The sequence below is a fragment of the Balaenoptera physalus genome (assembly GCF_965194825.1).
Source record: "Balaenoptera physalus genome assembly, chromosome: 6".
Taxonomy (NCBI): domain Eukaryota; kingdom Metazoa; phylum Chordata; class Mammalia; order Artiodactyla; family Balaenopteridae; genus Balaenoptera; species Balaenoptera physalus.
The window spans coordinates 73,769,169-73,788,783 of record NC_138885.1 but is presented as its reverse complement, the minus strand read 5'-3'; the positions used below and the strand labels follow the sequence as shown (position 1 = coordinate 73,788,783).

Here is a 19,615-nt window from a genome sequence, read left to right as displayed (position 1 = left end):
CTACTTCACTGTTTAAGATTTGAGAGTCAGTTAAAATACACCAAATGGTGCTCAACATCAGGAGCGATTAGGAAAATGCAAATCCAAACCACAATGAGATGCCACTTCACACCCACCAGAATGGCTATAATGAACAAACAAACAAATAAACAACAGAAAATAAGTATGGCAAGCACATGGAGAAATTCGACCCCTCATACATTATTGGTGAGACAGTAAAGTGGCATAGACTTTGTGAAAAACAGTTTGGCAAGTATATGACCACGATTCCACTCCTAGGAATGTACCCTAAAGAACTCAAAACAGGTATGCAAACAAATGCCTGTACACACAAGTTCACAGCAGCACTATTCACAACAGCCCAAAGGTGGAAACAACCAAAATGTCCATAACTTATGAGTGGATAAAATGTACCAAATGCTTTTATTTCATATTGTGTTTCTTTTTTTAAAAAAACTGAAGTACAGTTGATATACAATATTATATAAATTACAGGTGTACAATATAGTGACTGATAATTTTTAAAGGTTATACTCCATGTATAGTTATTATAAAATATTGGCTATATTCCGTGTTGTACAATATATCCTTGTAGCTTATTTTATACATAATAGTTTGTACCTCTTAATCCCCTACCCCTATGTTGCCCCTCCCTGCCGATAACCACTAATTTGTTCTCTGTATCTGTGAGTCTGTTTCTTTTCTTTTTTTTAGTTATAACATATTATGTATTTCTTGAAATGCTCAATAACTTTTCTTCTTTAGCCTACTGTTGTGATATATCAGAGGACTGGGAACTGCCATTCTTCAGTCTTGCAACAAACTTCCTTTGTTTGAAGAGTATTCTATTTGTTTTTACAATTTTAATGTTCTTTGTTCATCAATGAAATTAGACCATTGTCATTTTGGCAGTACTAGTATCATGCTTGGGGACTTAGGTCATATTTGCCTCAAAACATGTTTGGGGTAGTTTGTCATCTTTTCCTATGCTCTAGAATAAAAGATAATATGGGAAAGAGCTACCACTTGGAAGTTTAAAACATCTTAACTGTAAATCTACAGAGAAAAGTATTTAATAAAAGTATTAAGCATAAATTTTTAAAAGTTATTTTACAAATAATCTAATCCATGTTTTCAAATGAATCATACTCTGTCAATTATCGTTAAGAGACTGCTGTTGAAGTTTGTTTTAAATTTTCTTTTTTTTTTTTTTTAAATAAAAACATCTAGTAAGATTTAGGGATGTCTCTGGTGCTTTTAGCTAATGCCATCTTCCTCCGAAGTTGCATCTTATTAAGTTCTGATTTACTTCTATTTTCAGCTGTTCGCACTAAAATTTCATGCCCTCATTAAGTCATTAGCTACACACACATACATATACACACGGCCCTAATGTTTCGCACACTCCTGCCACACACTTTTACCAATCTTTTGCATTAGGACACAGGCAATCAAAGTATAGAGAGTGCTTATGTTAAGAAACAGCTAGCCATTAAAAACCAAGTAAGAAACACGATCTTAACTGTTCTCCAGCTTCATAGAGAATAAATGGTATTTCATTATCTCCCCTGTCCCTTCCCAAGTCTCCTCATCCCAACAAGGACCCTAAACCTCAGAGCACTATTTCTCAAAAAACTGATTACAGTGCAGCTAGTACGTGAATCCTAAGACATGCTTCTCAAAATGCACATTCTCAGGCCACCCTTGGACTACGAAATTAGAATCTCTGCTTTGGACAATGCTTGATTACAAGAATCTTTTGATTCACCAAGCCTAACCAGAACACTGCCCACATATAGCATTAGGGCAAGGTAACGCCACAACTTATCATACTAACTGGGATATTTCTGAAAGTGAAAGGAAATGCTATTAACAATTACACCAAGACAAAAGATATAAACCAGGATGTATGGTCAAAGTAGGGTTCCTGTGGTATGCCTCACCTCTGAGAATTTGGCTAGCTTCAGAACTACTTTCAACTTAGGAGTTCATTAACATTATCCTAAAATGTAGTGCAAGAGTATTTGAAAATGTAAAGAAACATAAGATCCACACCCAGTTCTGGTGCCCAGTTCAGTTGGAAAGAAAGAGCATGTGACAAGAGGTGGTAAGTAGCAGAGAATAAATATGTAGGTCTCTCAAAGGAGAGATATGCAGGAAAGGCTTCACAAGATGTAGGATTTGAAATGGGCCTTAAAGGAGCACTACTGTTTGGTGGATGAAAGCCAGTCTATGCAGTGAGAGAAGGTAAACAGAGATGCAGAGCCTAGAAACCCATGTTATGCCCAGGGGGTAGGAAACAGACCACTTCTGCCAGAGCATAGCTTTTATACATAACAGAAATTTAAAATAAAGATAAGTTAAGAACCAAATGCAGAACATTTTGACGTACACCCACTAAAATTCCTGAGGGAATTCCATAATCAAAAAGCAGCTGTGACACAATGTGACATGAGTGCCCAGGGGAAATGAGAAGGGATAAAAGATACAAGAGTGAAAAAAAAGAATAATACACCACATAAGAGGAAATACTAAATACTTAAAGAAGAGTAATTAGGAGAAAGAAGAGACATTTCAGGGACGTCAAAAAGAAGTTGAAAGTAAAGACATATAAGAAGGCAGGCAGTTAAAACAAAAAAGAAATTAAAAATAAGTCATATGAAGAAAACACTGACAGCTAGATTACCAAATAGCTTTTTCAAATAAAATAGAAGAGGAAAAGCCAGATTACAAAAAGATGAAAGAAATACAAGACAGAAAAGTGGAGATGTGGCGATATATATGGCTCAGTAAACTAGAAGATAAATGGGCAGCCAGAGAGTGGATAAGAAGAGAAAAGGTGACAATTAAATGGGCTTAAAAAAAAAAACCTCTCAGAAACAGGATAAGGTTAATAATTGGAAAGAGACTGGAGATAAATGAAAAGGAAAGGTTCAGTTTCAGGCAATGGGCTAGCAGAAAAATCCTGTTAAGAGCACAGGTTTCCCTGTAAATAAAATCAAATTCACTCACAATAAAAAGATCAAAGGAATATACAAAGATACATATTTGCCAGAGAGTGTGTATATGTACACGTTAAGGTCATACAAAAAGCTTAAATTTAATGAAGGATTTCAGAGTTTGGGGGAGGTGTAAAAAGTAAAATGCTAGAGGAAAAAAATATCTATTTTTTGCATAGAAGACAATTTCATATGCAGTAAAATCATACACATTTGGTCATGATAGATTTTACATAAGAAGTCTATTACAAATCATACATTACCAAAGCAATGCTATACAAAAATATTTTTATTACAGCATTATGATTTGCTATCATTATAATGTGGAATCTAGACCAGTAATTTGCAACTGGAAATGATAACCCTTCTTCCCCCCTAGACATCTGGAAATGGGAGGAGGAGTTGGTTTCTGGTGGCCACAGTACTGGGAGAGGCCCCACTAGCATTATGTCAGCAAAGTCCAAGGATGCTCAGCGTCTTCTAAGGCAAAGCACAACCCAGTCCAAAATGCCGAAGTGGACACTGATAAGAAACACTGTAAACAGACAAAGAAGGTCGCTGTTCTTGTGTATTCTTCTTGCATATTTAGATAAAAATGAACAAAGTTCATTCTTAAACTTAATTCTTGTGATAATTTGATTCTGATAAAGGTCTTCGCATTCCACCTTAATCTATTTTAATTCAGAACTTAAGAACAGACATATAGTTCTAATAAAGGAATTTTGGTTATTCTAATGCTAAGACATTGATTATCCCTTGACAAATGAAGAGGTGGCCAGGAAAATATGTTACGTTTAAAGCAACAGTTTCGGTAAGTATTCAGTTTTAAAAATAACACCTAGGGCATTGGTTAAGTTGAATAACATGCATTTGCATTATTTTACCACCAAATATGTCCATTCAACTTTTATACATCCAAAGTTTCCTAAGGCAAAGCAATTTAAATTGAAGTTTATTTAAAATTAAGAAGGTCTGTAAGGACTATAGCAGCATATACTGCAGTACTGCAACGGAATGAAACACAACAAATACAAGTTCACAACGAGTCTGAAAAGGATAATAGGAAACCAACTCATTATTCTGAAAAGGAAGAAAAAAATAAATCTGATAAACAAGAGGAAGAATTAACCACTTATTCTGCCTTCACTATGTAACTCACCAGATTGGTAACCAAATGGAAGATGTGGGTAAATTTCTCTTAAGAGGTGTATTCCAATGACTATCAGCATCACAAAAAGACAATCAGATCTTAAGTGTTTCCTGATAGAAAAGCTCACTACAACCTATAAAGCAGTTTTGTCAAAAGAAAAAAGGGGGGGGGGGTATCAATCCTGAATATGAACAAGCCTCTTGACCTAACTCCCAAATTTACAGGAAACACTGAACACAAAGAAAGATATTATACTATGACTAAGAATGCAATAAGCAAATCCAGACTTAGAAACTCAGCCCTATTTCATTAAATAAATTGCAAAAATGAAAAAGAGAAAGACAAAAACAAAAAGAGAGAACTTATAGATTGGAAGATACATAAAAAACACTGACCAATCACAGTGTCTCTACTTTATTTGGATACTGATTCAAATTAGTTGTGAAGAAGGAAGGCAGACATCCCTGGGACATTTGTAAATTTGAACAATGACTGATTCAGGAATTTTGATAGTTTTAGATGTGTTAATGACATTGTGGTTAAATTAAAAGAAGTCCTTACCTTTTGAAAATGCACACTGAAATAGCTGTTCTTTAAAAATGCAGATGAAATGATGTCTGAGATTTGCTTCAATGTAATATGGGAGGGTGAAATGGTTTGGTGTTATAGATGAAACGAAATTGGTCAAAGGTTGGTAACTATTGAAACTGGGTGAAGGCTACAAGGGCATTTATCACACTAGTCTGTTTACTTCTGTATATGTTTCAAGTTCTCCATAATAAGTTTATTTTAAAAAATTAAGAAACCTCAGCAGGAGGGAAAAGCGATCACTTGCAACATGTTTATTTTCCGGCTTATAAAAGAACAAAATGAATACTTGGCATAGTCCTCTAATGGATATGGGGATATTAAGCATCTGGGAGGATATAACAGAAATGTCTTCACAAATTTTAAACAGACACTGGTGTAAATAAAATAAAGAAAATCTAAAGGTGCACTAGTTAAGACCGTCGCTGAATTCCACACGGGTCGTGTGCATCTAAGTTTGTGTTTAAACCCTTCAAATGCCAGATTTCCCCTCTTTGTGATAGCAGGTAGATTTACTACAAGTATTTACAAATCCAACAAATATTACCAATACCCTTAGAAACAAGTGTGAAACAAAAATAAAACCATAAAGCCAAGGCTTTATGATGCCCTCTATATTTTGATGTTGTTACTGTTTAAATTGAGAAGACTACAGAAAGCAGTAGGAAGCCATAAAAAATGTGTAGCCACAATCTTCTGAGATCGATTCTCTTGGGGACCCTAAATAAATGGATTCTTGACCTACTAAAATTTAATGTAAAAAAATGATCCATTTGTAAAGGACCTATAAGATTGTAAATGGCAAAACAAACTACAAATAACCACCCTAAGAAAGGGAATGAATGGTGTTTATAAAAAGCGAGTCCCATGGATATAAAGGGAGAATCATCATGATGATTTATAAGTAAAGGAAAATAAAATAAAAAGGTAACAAAATTCATGTTTCCCTAGGCCTTTCACTCAGACCAAAACATGTGGAGCTATACTCCCAAAAGCAATTTCAGACTAGAGATGTCTTTATTTTTCCCCAGACAAGCTAGAAGTTAAACAGAATGACAAAGTATATTTACTCTGGGACAGTGAAGCAGCAAAGAAACTTCAGAATGGCAAAACTGGTCCAAATCCCTCCAAAACAGACAGATTAAACCTTGGACAATGAATGAACAAGGCAATATTGCAACTCCTTTCAAAGTTTTATCTGTTGCAAATAACCATAAAATTAAAACAATTATTATTTACAACAAGGACCAAACAGGAGGCTGGGATTTTTAAAATTTAATAACTCTAGAAATTTGACCCTCTTGCTATTACTTAAGGTTAATCACATCTTACTGACCATCACATCCAAAACAGGTGCTAAAAACAAGCTTACGCTATTTCCTTTTATACCCTTATAAAACTGATGAAATGTCAACAGAAAGAAAAAGCTGAAAGTTTTAGAATTTAATTTTTATACAGCATTTAGACAAGATGCAAGACACAGATATGATTCATAAAACTCATTTAGTTTTATCAATCTAAAATGAACTATATCAACCTAGCAGGTCACACTGAAAACATTAGGTCTATTTTCTAAGCAGAACAGTTCCTCTTCCAGAGAAACTCCTAGGAAAAAAGCAAATCTCCATACTATTATCTGGAAATATTTTTGTATAAATTCACAAGTTTAGGAAAAATAGTGCTTAAATAAACTATGAAACTATAGAAAACAAGACAAAATTAAGAGGGATCTAATATAAAGCCAAATTTCTATAAAAAGTCAGATCTAATACCAGTATTAAAAAATAACAAGAGCACATGTTGCTGAGAAATCAGCATTAAAATACTCCTAAAATCCTATGTGATTAGGACTTTTCTCCATAAAACTAGAAATTCTTATCCATAGATTTTTTTCCCAACTTCAAAGCAATTCATAAACATAGACCACTTCACAATACCCCAGACAAAAAAGTAGAGGCAGATTTAAAGTCTCACTGCTTTGCCCAAAGAAAAGCCTTACACAAGGAACTACAAGCCAGAGAACAAAGATTTGCCTTTTCCATTACGATCATATTCAATCCCTGACCTTCTTCCTTACAAGGCAAGAGAATAGGCAAGAAAGCTGGCAACTTGGGGAATGCTCCTTGAAAAGAAAATGCTTCTGAATGATTTAAAAAGAAGAAAAAAAAAAAACCCAAGGCGAGCCTAGCACCCCCAAGCCAAAGAAGGCAACTCTTCTTTCTCCAACTCACCATCTGGACCTCACTTGCCAGGTTCTAAAACCATACAGTATTTTGGATCCTTCAAGAGACTATAAGCAAACAAATGGGATGTACTTATACTAAGCATGCACCTACAAACCCTTAAACAACTCTGAATGCTTTTACCAGATTTCTCAAGCAGCAGTGTACAAAAGCAAAAGTGCTTACCTTCACGTAAAAAGTAAGCCTAAAGGGCTTCCCTGGTGGCGCAGTGGTTAAGAATCTGCCTGCCAATGCAGGGGACACGCGTTCAAGTCCTGGTCCGGGAAGATCCCACATGCCGCGGATCCCACATCCCACTTGTTGGCGGAGCAACTAAACCCGTGCGCCACAACTATAGAACCCGCGCTCTAGAGCCCATGAGCCACAACTACTGAGCCCACGCGCCGCATCTACTGAAGCCTGCACACTCTAGAGCCCGTGTTCTGCAACGAGAAGCCGCCGCAACGAGAAGCCCGCGCACCGCAACGAAGAATAGCCCCCGCTCCCCTCAACTAGAGAAAGCCTGCGAGTAGCAATGAAGACCCAACACAGCCAAAAATAATAAATAAATAAATGTATTAAAAAAAAAAAAAAAGTAAGCCTACATTTTTGCCCTGGAGCTGTTATATATATGCACTACATGTGTGACAACTCTCAGATTAGCTTTTGAAATCTTAACAAGAATGATACTTCAAAGGATTGTTCTGGGAATTAAATAAAATAGCACATTAACAGGCACTATACTATGGAATCCAGTAGTGTCAGGCTGGGTGCTCACCTATTCATGAAGTTTAGATCCTTTGTATATAGGGAGAGAAATCGATTTCTCACTGAATATCCATATGCTCCCCGACATTTTCCAGCCACCTTGCAGTTGGTCGAGGCCATGTGATTAATTCATGTCTTAACTTCCAGACCAAAGCACTTAACAGTTAGACAGCACATGACCCTCTAGCTATCTTGCCTGGACACGTGTTCCAAATGGCAGGGCTACAAGATGTAAGCTGCACAGATCTGAGCCGACACGTGGAAGAGCTAACCAGGAGAGTCTGGACCCACAGAGGACTTCATACAAGTGAGACAAATGTTTATATGTTCATGTTATAAGCTTTCTAGGTTTGTTTGTTTACGCAACACAGCTTAGCAAAATTCAACGTCTCCTTTTACAGCCTAACTGCACTCAAATGCTAGACAAAATGCATACATAAAAATGGCAAGTCCTGAGCTTAGGTATTAAAGGATATCTTCCTTTCTGTGTAATTTTGTATATCCAGGATGAATAGAATGGTTAAAAGAGAATTCTGTTAGCAAAGCAGAAAAGTAATCGAATGTACACAGAATAACTTAAAAAAGAAACTGATACTTATAGTTTCACCTTAAGGAGAAAAAAATTCTAAAATCAAGAGTCTAAACTTTTTTCTAGTTAAGCACACAAATTATACAAAAAAAAAAAAGCAACAGTACAAAAATAACAACTGAGAAACTAAAAACAGCTATCAGGAAACAGGTAAAAGAAAGAAAAGCTGAACAAGACTTTAAACACCCTTTCACCATGAGTAAAATAGCTGAAGTCACTTGTCATTGTAACAGAAGTATTATACAGCCACAGTTGCTTACCGGCAATTCTGGAATATCCCAAAAGCTCTAAAAATCAAAGATTAAAAAAAAAGTAAGTTTGGAGAAAAATAATTTGGCAGCAACACCAAACATGAACTAACCAAAAACTATCTGTAGTGTCTATTTATCCCCTTAATATGAACATGCATACAATTTGACTGTAGAAATATGAATGTGTTTGATTATGGAGTGCTTCTCCAGATCCCACTGGCGGTGTTACATAAAACACAACAAACATATCATATTCCCTTTCTAAAATCTTAAAATTTCCAAATTCTGAAACATTACTGGCCCCAAGAGTTTGAAATAAAGGACTGTGGACTTGTAACAATAATAGAAGTAAATAATCTCTGTATTGTCTTAATGATAAAAATAAAAGTCAAATGAAGAGCATGGCTTTCTAACCTGTTTGTAGTTCAATCAATGTACTGAATCCAATTGAATTTTGATGACTTTCCAATGGTATTTCTACTTGATGATACTTCAATATTCCCAGTAGCACACAGATACAACCAGCCTAAAGCTAAATCATGAGAGGGTATAATTAACTAGAAGGAGACTAGTTAATTAAAAATACTGCTGTAAGCATTTCTGGCCTCAATAGACCATAATTTAGCAGGTACTCAAGGTAGCCATTCCTGTAGGTTCACATAAAAAAACAGACATGTATCAGATAACATAAGATAAACTACAGCACAAGAGTAGTGGGAGATGGGGACACCAACTCTGAGGAAGGTATAGGAGAATGTATTCAGTAGGCATCACTAGTAAGATAGGAAAATGGTAAAAAGCAAACCATGTAAAAATTAAAGAGGCAAGGTACTGGAATAAACATCTACAGCAGGATTTCTCAACCTCAGCACTACTGACATTTTATAGCCCAGATAAATCTTTGCTGGAGGGAGTTGACCTAGGCATTACAAGGTATTTAGCAGCGTCCCTAACCTCTACTCACTAAATTATCAGTAGCACCCCTCTTCCCCCAGTTGTGAAAAGTCTCTAGGCATTGCCAATTGCCCCCTAGGCCAGGGTGGGGTGAGGGAATAAGAAGGCAAAAACTGCCCCCAGTTGAGAACTGAGGCAAGAGAAATATTAAAAGTTTAAAGATGTTTATTCTTCTAGATTCTAAAATGCCAAATATATTTCCCTGTTAAAAGCAGTATGGGAAGGGAAAAAACCATTTTCTATTTCTCTAGATCTACAGATGGTTTTATTCTATGTTTTTAATCTTAATTTTGTAGGAAAGACCAGAATGGCAGATCAAGTTCTCCGTTATCAATCGGAGCGCCCGGCACTCTAAGGAACAATGACTTGTTGACTTTCTTATAACTAAACATATCCATCTGCTGTTACAGCAACTTATTCAAGGAGAGAATAAGGTACCAGTTGGTTATGTATAGAAATGAACAACAAAACAATTTGAGAGTCCTGCATATAGCGGCAAAGTAACCACACAACTTTTTAAATGCACAGTTTTCACACACTTTCTAATTACATTATCTGCACTGAACTTAATAGATCCCTAATAAAAATGTGACCTTTAGATGGGGAAGAATATTATTTTCAATCACATCATTCTTTTGGAAAAAATTTTTAGTCACAACAGAACTGAGTCCTTCTGCTACACTGGCATATATGAGGGAAATAATTAGCTTTACTGTGAATCAATTTCCTTTTATAATAAAAATGGTAACCAAATACCTCTGAATAATCATATTAAAAATTACAATTATGAAAAAGTAAAGAATATATGGGATATTTAATAGATTTTCTCCAATCCAAACTCATTGTTTTGCCTGGAATTTCTATTCCTGTCAATCTGACAGACTTCAACTTATTTATTAACTTAATAAATCTTCACATGAAAAGCACTGTGTGAAGCAAGACAGAAAAATGTTCAAGACAATCCTCCTTTCAAAGGAACACTAACTCTTGCAGAAGGTAGACAAACAAGTAAATAATTATAGTATATAGTATTAACATACCGGATTCACGTATTGATATTACAGCTGTGCTGAACCAATTATTAGCTTATTGAAAAATAAAACATTTAAAATTATCAGGAATGTCCAAGTACCAAGAAAAATCCTCATGATTTTTGAGGTCTATGCTGATGCCAAAATGTAATTAATTAATAATAAAATAAGAACTATCTCTTGGTAGATGACCACAGTAGAGTGAGATGGAAAACACCTTCAGTCAGAGTAGTTCTATACTTATCTGTTTTACAAATCAAGCATCCAACTGAGATTTAATTTTTATAAAAAGGCAACTGCAGGATTTTTTTTCAAGAGTTGAGAACAAAAGGACTAGATGATTAATGACACAATTTTGTTTTATAAAATAGGGTACCTTCACATAGCACACACTGGCTAATATAAACTGGCTAATATTGTTAGTTAATAACAATCAAATGCATAAGTAAAAAAGAAAAAGCAATCTATCCATATGTGTGGGAGGGTTTAAAACCAAGTATTGTATAAGCAACCAACAAAGCTATGTAGATATCACATGTTATTTTGATCATGACCTGCTTTCATACACCAATCAGAGAAAGCTTCCAAAATCTCTCCCTAGATCAGAGAGAAGGAAAGAATGCTATGTTTAGGTAACGAGTAAACTGTATCAATTCAGAATCTAAATTTTACAAAAACATTGATATAATCTCATTCTCAATACAGTAAAACTACAAATTCCTACAATGGAACATTTAAAAGGGAAAACATAACTATTACCATTATTTAAGAATTTTTTATTATAATTTATTGGACAGTCAGAGCATTCTCTACTGAATGAAGTATCATTAACCTTATGCATATTCCTTTAAAGAGGATATACTATTTGTTCAGCTTTACCCAATGTTCTTAGGTTTATTTTCTTTTTTACTCAAGTTCCAAGGAACTGCTTTTACTAACATCAGAAAAACAGCTGCCTGACATAGTCTCAATAAATAGGTGCGGAGCTGATTAGGATGAAATTATTCCTACAGTCAGATGCTGATGCACTGGAGAAAACGCCAGCAAGAGTGAAGGCATTCTGCTATAAACTAGCTCTTTAACCATGCTACGGCCACTTTATTGACCAAGTTTACATTGTTAAAAAAATTTTAAACATATTAATTCATCTAATCCTCACAACAAACTTATAAAGAGGGATACCATTTTAATCTTCATCATACAGATAAGAAACTGAAAGACAGAAATATTCCATACCTTATCTAAGTTAACATAGCTATTAAGTGCCAGAGCAGGGATTTGAACCCAGTCAGTCCAGTTCCAGTACCACTGCTTTTCAAACCTTAATATACATACAATTCACCTGGAAATCTAGTTGAAATTCAGATCCTGATTCAGTACTTCCGCAGTGGGGGAGGCAAGATTCTACATTTCTAAAAATCTCACCTGTGATGCAGATGATGCTGGTCTGAAGACCACCCTTTGAGCAGCGAAGTTCTATCTTCCCTAGAAATGGTGCAAAGTGGTGGTAACCCTCCAAAGGAGACGGAGCTCATCCGGTTAGACAATTAGGCTTACAAACAAATCAGGGCCTGCCAACTTCTGGTTTAGAACTTGACTGCTTCTCTTATTAATTTTTTTTTTAGAAAGAAGGAAATGAGCAAAATTTGCAAGCATTAGTACCTACTTTCAGGTTTCGCATATTAATACTGTAACTTGATACCGTCACACCTCCCTCCCAATAAGGTCTTTCCCACATTCAAAAACTATTTACAAATGTCCCTGAATACCTACTTTAACACAGATTCAATCTGAACATGTTAAAGAATATTTTTGGAGCGTATTTTTCTACTTTCTCAGACACAGAAAGAAGTAGAGGCTAAGTTCAAAATCCAGCACCTTTCTAAACTTCTGCCACCTGCCAAGTCCTGAGAGGACAAGGACACTCTTTGGATGGAACGTAAATGTCTTAATAGCACATACAACTTCCCTTCATTCTCACTGGTGTATCAGCTGTTTATACTCTAATCTGGAATACAGTAAAGAGTATGAATTGAAGGCACTAAATGTTATATCCCTATGTTTAGAATGCTTTGGCCTAAAGCACTCCAATACCTAAAAATTGAAATGCCATCAAATCACTGGAAATAACATTTTATCAAACTTTTATACTATTGGGAAAAGAAATATCAATACTATCAAAATGTTTTCAAACATGTTTAAAGCCACACACTCAATTCAGTAATTAAGTCTATCCTATGATCACCCTGGGTGTATACATATTTGACACAGCTGTATAATAACTAAAGAATATTTTATTAATTAAACATAGGAAGGAATTTAAGAAAAATCTTAATCAAGTCTGAGTAATTTTGGTTTTGTTGAGTTTTCTTGTATTCCATTCAACTTTTTCCTGAATGTACACAGACATACTTTACATTTCTTCCCTGAGGAAGAATTAAATGTGTCACGTACTTTGATAAGCTAATAAAAATCATATTCAAAACCATAATGGAATTCTGATTACACATTAAAGTCAAAAGAATTAGGTTTCATAGATTTCAGGCAATATGAATTCACATACTCTAGAATTTATTAATACAGAGTCCCATTTTTAATTAAGACAAAAATTAACAAATTTAAACTGTACGATCATCATAAAGCTAAAATTCTCACCAACGCACTTGTGAATACAAGAACACCACAAGTATGACACAAAGGTAAAAACACAATACAAATTTTAAATTAGCTGTCAAAATCCTAAAATGCTTCCACTAAACACTCACTATTCCAAATTCCTGCTCAAGAACAAGGACTAGATGTTCTTCCACCCAAAAGAATCTGAAGACTTATAGAAAAACACACAAAACTATGTGGGTATTTTACTTGTCCAGCATATGAAGGAAGGCTGTCCCCAAACTAATAAAAAAAACTTCTCCAGTCTCCTACTAAGACTCATATTTTCTGCTCTTTTTCTTTAATCACTCACACAGTCACAAAGAAACTCATATGTAACAAGAAGCAGAGAACTGAAAGATGTCATTTGCAATAGTTGACAGTGATCACAAGTTGTGACGAGGGAAAGCACAGATGATGTAGTCCAAGTTACTGCACACGAGCAAGCCCAAAGGTTCACTATTTCACTAGCCTAATCACTAAATGTGAAGCATTATTTCATGGACTGAAAGGAAATCTGGTAGATAAAGAGAAAAATAATAACAAGTTAAACTTTCTATCTCCAAGAAAGACTCTTCTTCCTCTAAAATAATCATCAGTGACCTTGTGGAAACATTCCTGGGCTAAACATGTAGAGCACATTTCTTCAGCAACTGCAACACTAAGCTACTGCTCTGAGGGCATCTCACACATGTCTATTGGGTTCGCTAGATTTACACAAGAACGCTAGTTTGTGCCATTTGCAGAAAATCAACAAAAACCTTTAAAAAATGTTTGACCTTACATGCAATTTTAAAACATTTAAGACCTTTGAACTGATAGATCTTTATGTCTTTTACAATGAGAAATACCAGAATACACTCTGCAAGTTAAGTGATTCTTCCAGAGAGCAAATTTAACTTGACCTCCCTAAATGGCTACAGATTTGACACACCATTTAGAAGCCTGAAAGGAAATACTTTTATTTATTTATTCTCTAAAGCAGTGCCGTTCAACAGAAATATAATGCGAGCCACATATGTAATTTTAAATTGTCTAATAACCGTATTAAAATGGTAAAAAGAAGAAATTAATTTTAAAACATTTTATGTAACCCAACATATCAAAAATATTAATATTTCAACATGCAATAAATATTTTTCAGAAAATCAGTTAAGATATTTTACAAAAATTCTTTTCTTCATACTAAGTTTTCAAAATCTGATGTGTATTCTACACTTACAGAACATCTCATTTTTGGACTACAGCTGAAATGGCCAATAACCACAAGTGGTTAGTGGCTACGTTACTGGACAGTGCAGCTCGTAAGCGCTACTTTGAGATCTGACATACCACTATGTTTAAAATTAGTCTACATTCATGTTTCCTTTTTGAACTGAAATGTCTGATTACAAGTATGAGCAAATAAGGATCAGATCACCTTACTGGAGGACCCAGTTAACACACATGATAAGAAGCAGTTGGATTATATCCTATTATATCTCAAGTAGACTTCAGAAACAGGTCTGATCATCACAAGTGAACACAACTTGTAGCAAAAATATAGGTAAGACAAGAAAACATTTTCATGTCAAACCACAACACTGCCTTATTTCTAGCAGCCACTCTTGTTCTTGAGCAGGTATCTCCATGCAAATTATCTAAAGACTGGTTTTCTAAGTTTGATGAATTTTGGAAGCCATAAAGTCACTGCTGAAAAACTGAGCACTAAGTAAGAGGAATTAAAAAAAATTTTTCAGGGAAAAAATTATCAACCAGTTACTTGTAATACACCTATACCAACAATCTTAAATTATTCTACATGAGTTTCACTGAAATGACTTCTTTCCACAAATTCCAACTCATTCACTGCTTTTTATACATGTACTTCAAGTACTAAAATTACTAAGAATTTTCCCAAGTAATTAGGCCATTTAATTAAAATGTAAATAATTCCAGCAATGCATTCTCTAGAAAGCAGCAACTAAAACCATTAGCTTAGCACGTAAAATTTGTCCTTAAGGCAAGTTACTGAATAAATCAAACAGAAACAACTATACTCTTGTTTACTGCATTTACATTTTGTAACACCACATTCAGCAATTTCTAAATTTGGAAGGTCAGTTCAGATTGCACACAAGCAGTAACTTTAAAGCTTAGCAAAATTTTAGAAGTTTCTGCAATATACTTCTGAATAAACACAGTACAGAACTATTACAGCAGAACAAAGATCAGCACTATTCATACTAATCCCAGCAAGAAGCACAAAATCAATATATTCGTAAGTCCAAAGTGTATGATACACGCTAAAAAGGTTTTATTCCTCCCAAATTTATTTAATTCATCCAAGACAATTTTTGTTTAATCCACTTGCAAAGCTGAAAAGAAGCAAATGTAGCCTCTTCTGCAGCACACATATTCAAGGACAATACATGAATCTCTTGATATTTTTCCACAATTTGAAATTAAAACAAAATTTGTTTCTTACCTGCAGTTAGGAGGAGGATCAAGGGTTATTTCAGCTAGCTCCTTCTGAATTCTGTTAGTGAAATGAGAAGAGACAAAAAGGATTTGAGAGAGTCTACAGAATAACCGGGGAATTACACTGCCCTCTACCACCATGCAGTTAAATGCAAGGCTGGCTTCGCCTTCAGTAATGCTAACATGGCTGCTTCCTCTTTGTTCTCAGAGGCATAACCCAAATCCCTTAACAGAAACTTTGCAGCTTTTTTTCTCACTTGCTACTATAAATAAGTAAGACATTTACACCTGATTTGAGAACTAGCCCTCCACTAGTACTCAGTGAAGGATATAAAATGTATTTTAAAACACTTTTTACCAAAGAAATTCTCTTTTCAAGCTTATATGCAAATGAGACAAGAAGGGAGGAGGGAAAGCACTAGAATATTTGACAATGACTTCAAGTCACTTTTACCAAGGTAAGAGTTAACAGGCTACTGCAAGTGCACATCAATAATTCTGACAATATTTTAATCTGTAAAGAAAAAAAAGTTTGAAATTTACAAATATTTTTACCAGTGAAAAACTTCCAAAGGATTCTGGCATTCTTATTTAACTGAATCTGTCTTCCCTGACCTTAAGTACAGCACTTAAATTTAATAAATTTGGGAGAAGAGATAATGATAGTCTTGAGGTAAGAGGAAAAAATGCAGTCCTTATTTTATTCAAATTTAAAATGCTTTCAAAACTTAAGATGTGTCTAATATGTTCATCAACAAGATTACAACAAATTGAGAATTTTAAATTATCTCAAAGACTGCTGTTATTTCATAAATATTCTCGTTATTAATACTTGATTATTGATGTAATAGAGGTGAAAATCCATAGAACATCACTACAGAATGCCAACATTTGATCAGCTTTTATATTTTCTTTTTCTTTTGGTTGTGATCAAGAAAAATCAATAAAATGTCAATATTGGTTAGTGCTATAGAAGCATTTGATGTATAATTACTAGAAATCATGGGTATTCCACTACTACTACCACTGATGGAGTCCCAGTGACAGTCTTTTTTTCACCATTACAGATAACATAAATCAACAAGAAACAAATGATCTTTCACTTATATCCAACAAAATATGTTTCTCCTGCTGTTGAGTATTAATGTGACAAGCATATCCACAAGTTTTAGAGTGAAGAGGAAAAATGACAAAGTTGTCACTCACCAAGTGCCACCTAAAATGTAAATGGCTACTTTTCAGTTTTATTTGCCCTCACAAGGACACAGAGCTATATAACCATAGCCTAATTACAGAAAGTAATACCTGGGATGCATGACTTAAAGTCGTTTGTAAAACTGAAAGCAGATTTGGAGCACAATTTTAAAATCTGCTTTCAAATATAGCCAAGGCCTTGAATTTACAAATTTTCTAGCAAACATGACCATTTCTGATCATTAAGTTTCATGAAGAGAGACACTGCAGATCTAAGTGTCAATTTCAAGGAAGCCGAATATGACTCATAAAAAGGAAACATCCTCAAATGTATCAGCTAATTTGGGTTCACCAAATTTTCCTTGCCAACTCCTTAAACAATCTGTCAGATGTTAGTCCAATCTCTGCTCAAGGACACTCTCACTGAAGTTACCAAAGTACAGAACGAGTTTGCTTAAAAGTCTAATTCTAGGGAGGAGGATTATATGCCACCTAAAGAATGACAACTCATTCAAGTCCAAATAAAACTGAGCGCAAAGGAAATGTTTTCGAACTATTGCTACTGATATAAAACCAACAAAAGCGTCCAGCCATTTGGAAGACAACCTGACAACGTGCTTAATCCTTTTTTTACACATTACCTTTTAGCACTAGTGGATAACTTAGCAGTGGTTTTGCTAGAGAGTTTGGTGTTTTTCTTCTGCTGGGTGGCAGAAGGTTTTCTTTCTTCTTGTTCTTCAGGCTCTGGAGCGGCTGGGTCTCGCTGGTCCGCATCTGAACTACCACTGCTGGTGCTGGGGCTCTCATCATCGGACCTTTGCCGATCACTGGACATCTTGGTGAAGTTATTTCTTGGAAAACTTTTAAAGAGAAAAGGGGGAAAGAAAGGAAATGTAAGTCTAAGAAATAAGCCAACAGCATTTTCTTCTCTTAATCTTCACCTAAAATCATATTTTAATGAAAACGCTTCAAAAGTGTTCACACATCTCATCGTACAGGAAGGTTACAGGGAAGGTGATGTGTCTCACAACGGCAGCGTTCAGGGCTTTACCGAACTCAAGTTAGAAAACCCACTCACATTTTTTTCCATCCCTTGGACAATCTATCAATTGTCTACTTTCTCAGAAGGCATGAAACAGATTTGCCAGGGAACTTAGGCAACGAGCATTAATAACATATGACACACTGTAAATAACAGATCTCGCTGAAAAATGTTAAAAAGTCACTAATAACGTCTAAATATTTACACACTGACATTGGTCAAAGCTACCAAATTCTCTTTCCGAGAGGAAAACATACCCTATTAATAGCCCATATGCTTATTTAAGGTGGCGATTCCTCCTCTGAGGCCGTAAGCCTTTAAATACAACACTTACGAATTTTAAAAAATCAACTAACAAGCTGCTCTGGCCGTTTTCACGGCCAGCAGAGAAGATTCATCCGGCCAAGACCGAGCTGCCACCCTGGGAAAAGCAGAATTCAAACTGCACCTTCTGCAAAGCTCCCCTTGCCATCAAGGTTCCTCGCTCAATTTTTACATCACGGACCGACATTTTGTCCAAAATAACGAAAAAAAAAATTTCAGAGGTAAAACAAACAAACAAACAAAGCCCCAAGAAGTGCAACAAATTTCCGCGCCCGCCGAGGCGAGCCGCGGCCGGCGACGGCGGCCACGCAGCTCCGCGGCCCTTTGTGGGGAGGGCCGCGCGGGGGCCGCGGGCAGCGCTCACCGCGCCGGGCGCCAAGTGATGCGAGCAGCCCGGCCGACCCCGCCGCGGCTCGCGGACACCGGCGGCGCGGGCTCCCGGCGCGAACAAAGCTGCCCGCCCCCGCCCCCTCCCCCACCGCCGCCGCCGCCCCGGCCGCCCCCCACGCGGCCCCCCGGCCCCGCCGCCTTACCTCGGCCGCCCGCCCGGCCCGCTCGCGCGCCGCTACGATGTGGGGGAGGGAGAGAGAAAAAAACCCTTCCTTAAGGAAATGGAGGCAGCTGGGGGGGGGAAAGGGGGGGGAGGGAAAAAAAGAAGCCGAGGAGGCTCTGGCCGGGGAGTGTGGAACATTGAAAGTCGGAGGGGGTTGTGCAGTGCCGGGCTCCGGCCGGAGGGTGGCGCCGCCCAGCGCCTTCGGAAAAAAGGGGGGGGTGGGAGCTCGGCTGGGCGAGGGCGCGAGCTCCCGGCGAGGCGTAGGGGACGCGGGAGACCCCCGCGCACTGTGGCCTCCAGCCGCCGCCGCCCGGCTCGGCTCCTCCCGGCCGCGCAGTCAGCAAGTTCCGAGGCGAGCGCGGGGGGAGGGGAGGGCGCGGCGGCGGCGCGCGTGCTCGCTCGCTGCTTGCCTGGCGGACGGGCGCGCGCCGCCGGCGCCCGGCGGGCGCGAGCTGTTCTCGCGCGCTCCCGCGCGCTCTCTCCGCGCCTCCCTTCACCCGGGGGGCGCACGCGTCCGCCCGCGCGCGGCCAGGACAAAGAGCGCGGCGGGGACCCGGCGGGCTGGCCCCTGACGCCCTTGGCCGCGGAGCTGGTACCGGAGAAGGCGGGGGCGCGGGCGCCGTCTCGCGGGGCCGCTGTGCCACGGGGTGGCTTCCGGCCTGAGCCCGCCTCCGGAGCGAGGCTGCCCATTGGACTACCCGCCCCGCAGGCTGGGGCCAGGGTCATCCCCGGGGCTGGCCGCATCCCCTCTCCCTACACACGGGCCGGCGTGGTCCACGGGGCCCCCACGCCTGGGCAAGGGCCCGGGGCGCGTGGCCGGGAGTCCCCCCGCTGC

General features: G+C 37.6%; 1 protein-coding gene across 7 annotated transcripts in view; it reads right to left on the bottom strand.

Annotated features, from left to right (window-relative positions):
* UBE2E3 (ubiquitin conjugating enzyme E2 E3) overlaps positions 1-19,335 on the bottom strand; it is an 89,132-nt gene extending 69,797 nt beyond the window's left edge. The window contains exons 1-3 of one of the 7 annotated variants that reach the window (XR_014265148.1): positions 18,761-19,155; positions 17,503-17,721; positions 15,675-15,725 (exon numbers count right to left, since the gene is read on the bottom strand). Coding sequence is in view for 6 of the 7 variants with exons in the window: in XM_082466826.1 (XP_082322952.1) it covers positions 15,675-15,725; positions 17,503-17,696 (245 nt within the window). In the remaining variant the exon portion in view is untranslated. Of the gene's footprint in view, positions 1-15,674; positions 15,726-17,502; positions 17,722-18,237; positions 18,621-18,760; positions 19,156-19,190 lie in introns of those variants that run through there. The other 6 variants (XM_082466826.1, XM_082466828.1, XM_082466823.1 and 3 more) reach the window with 6 other exon arrangements.
* Between the last annotated feature and the right edge of the window lie 280 nt (positions 19,336-19,615).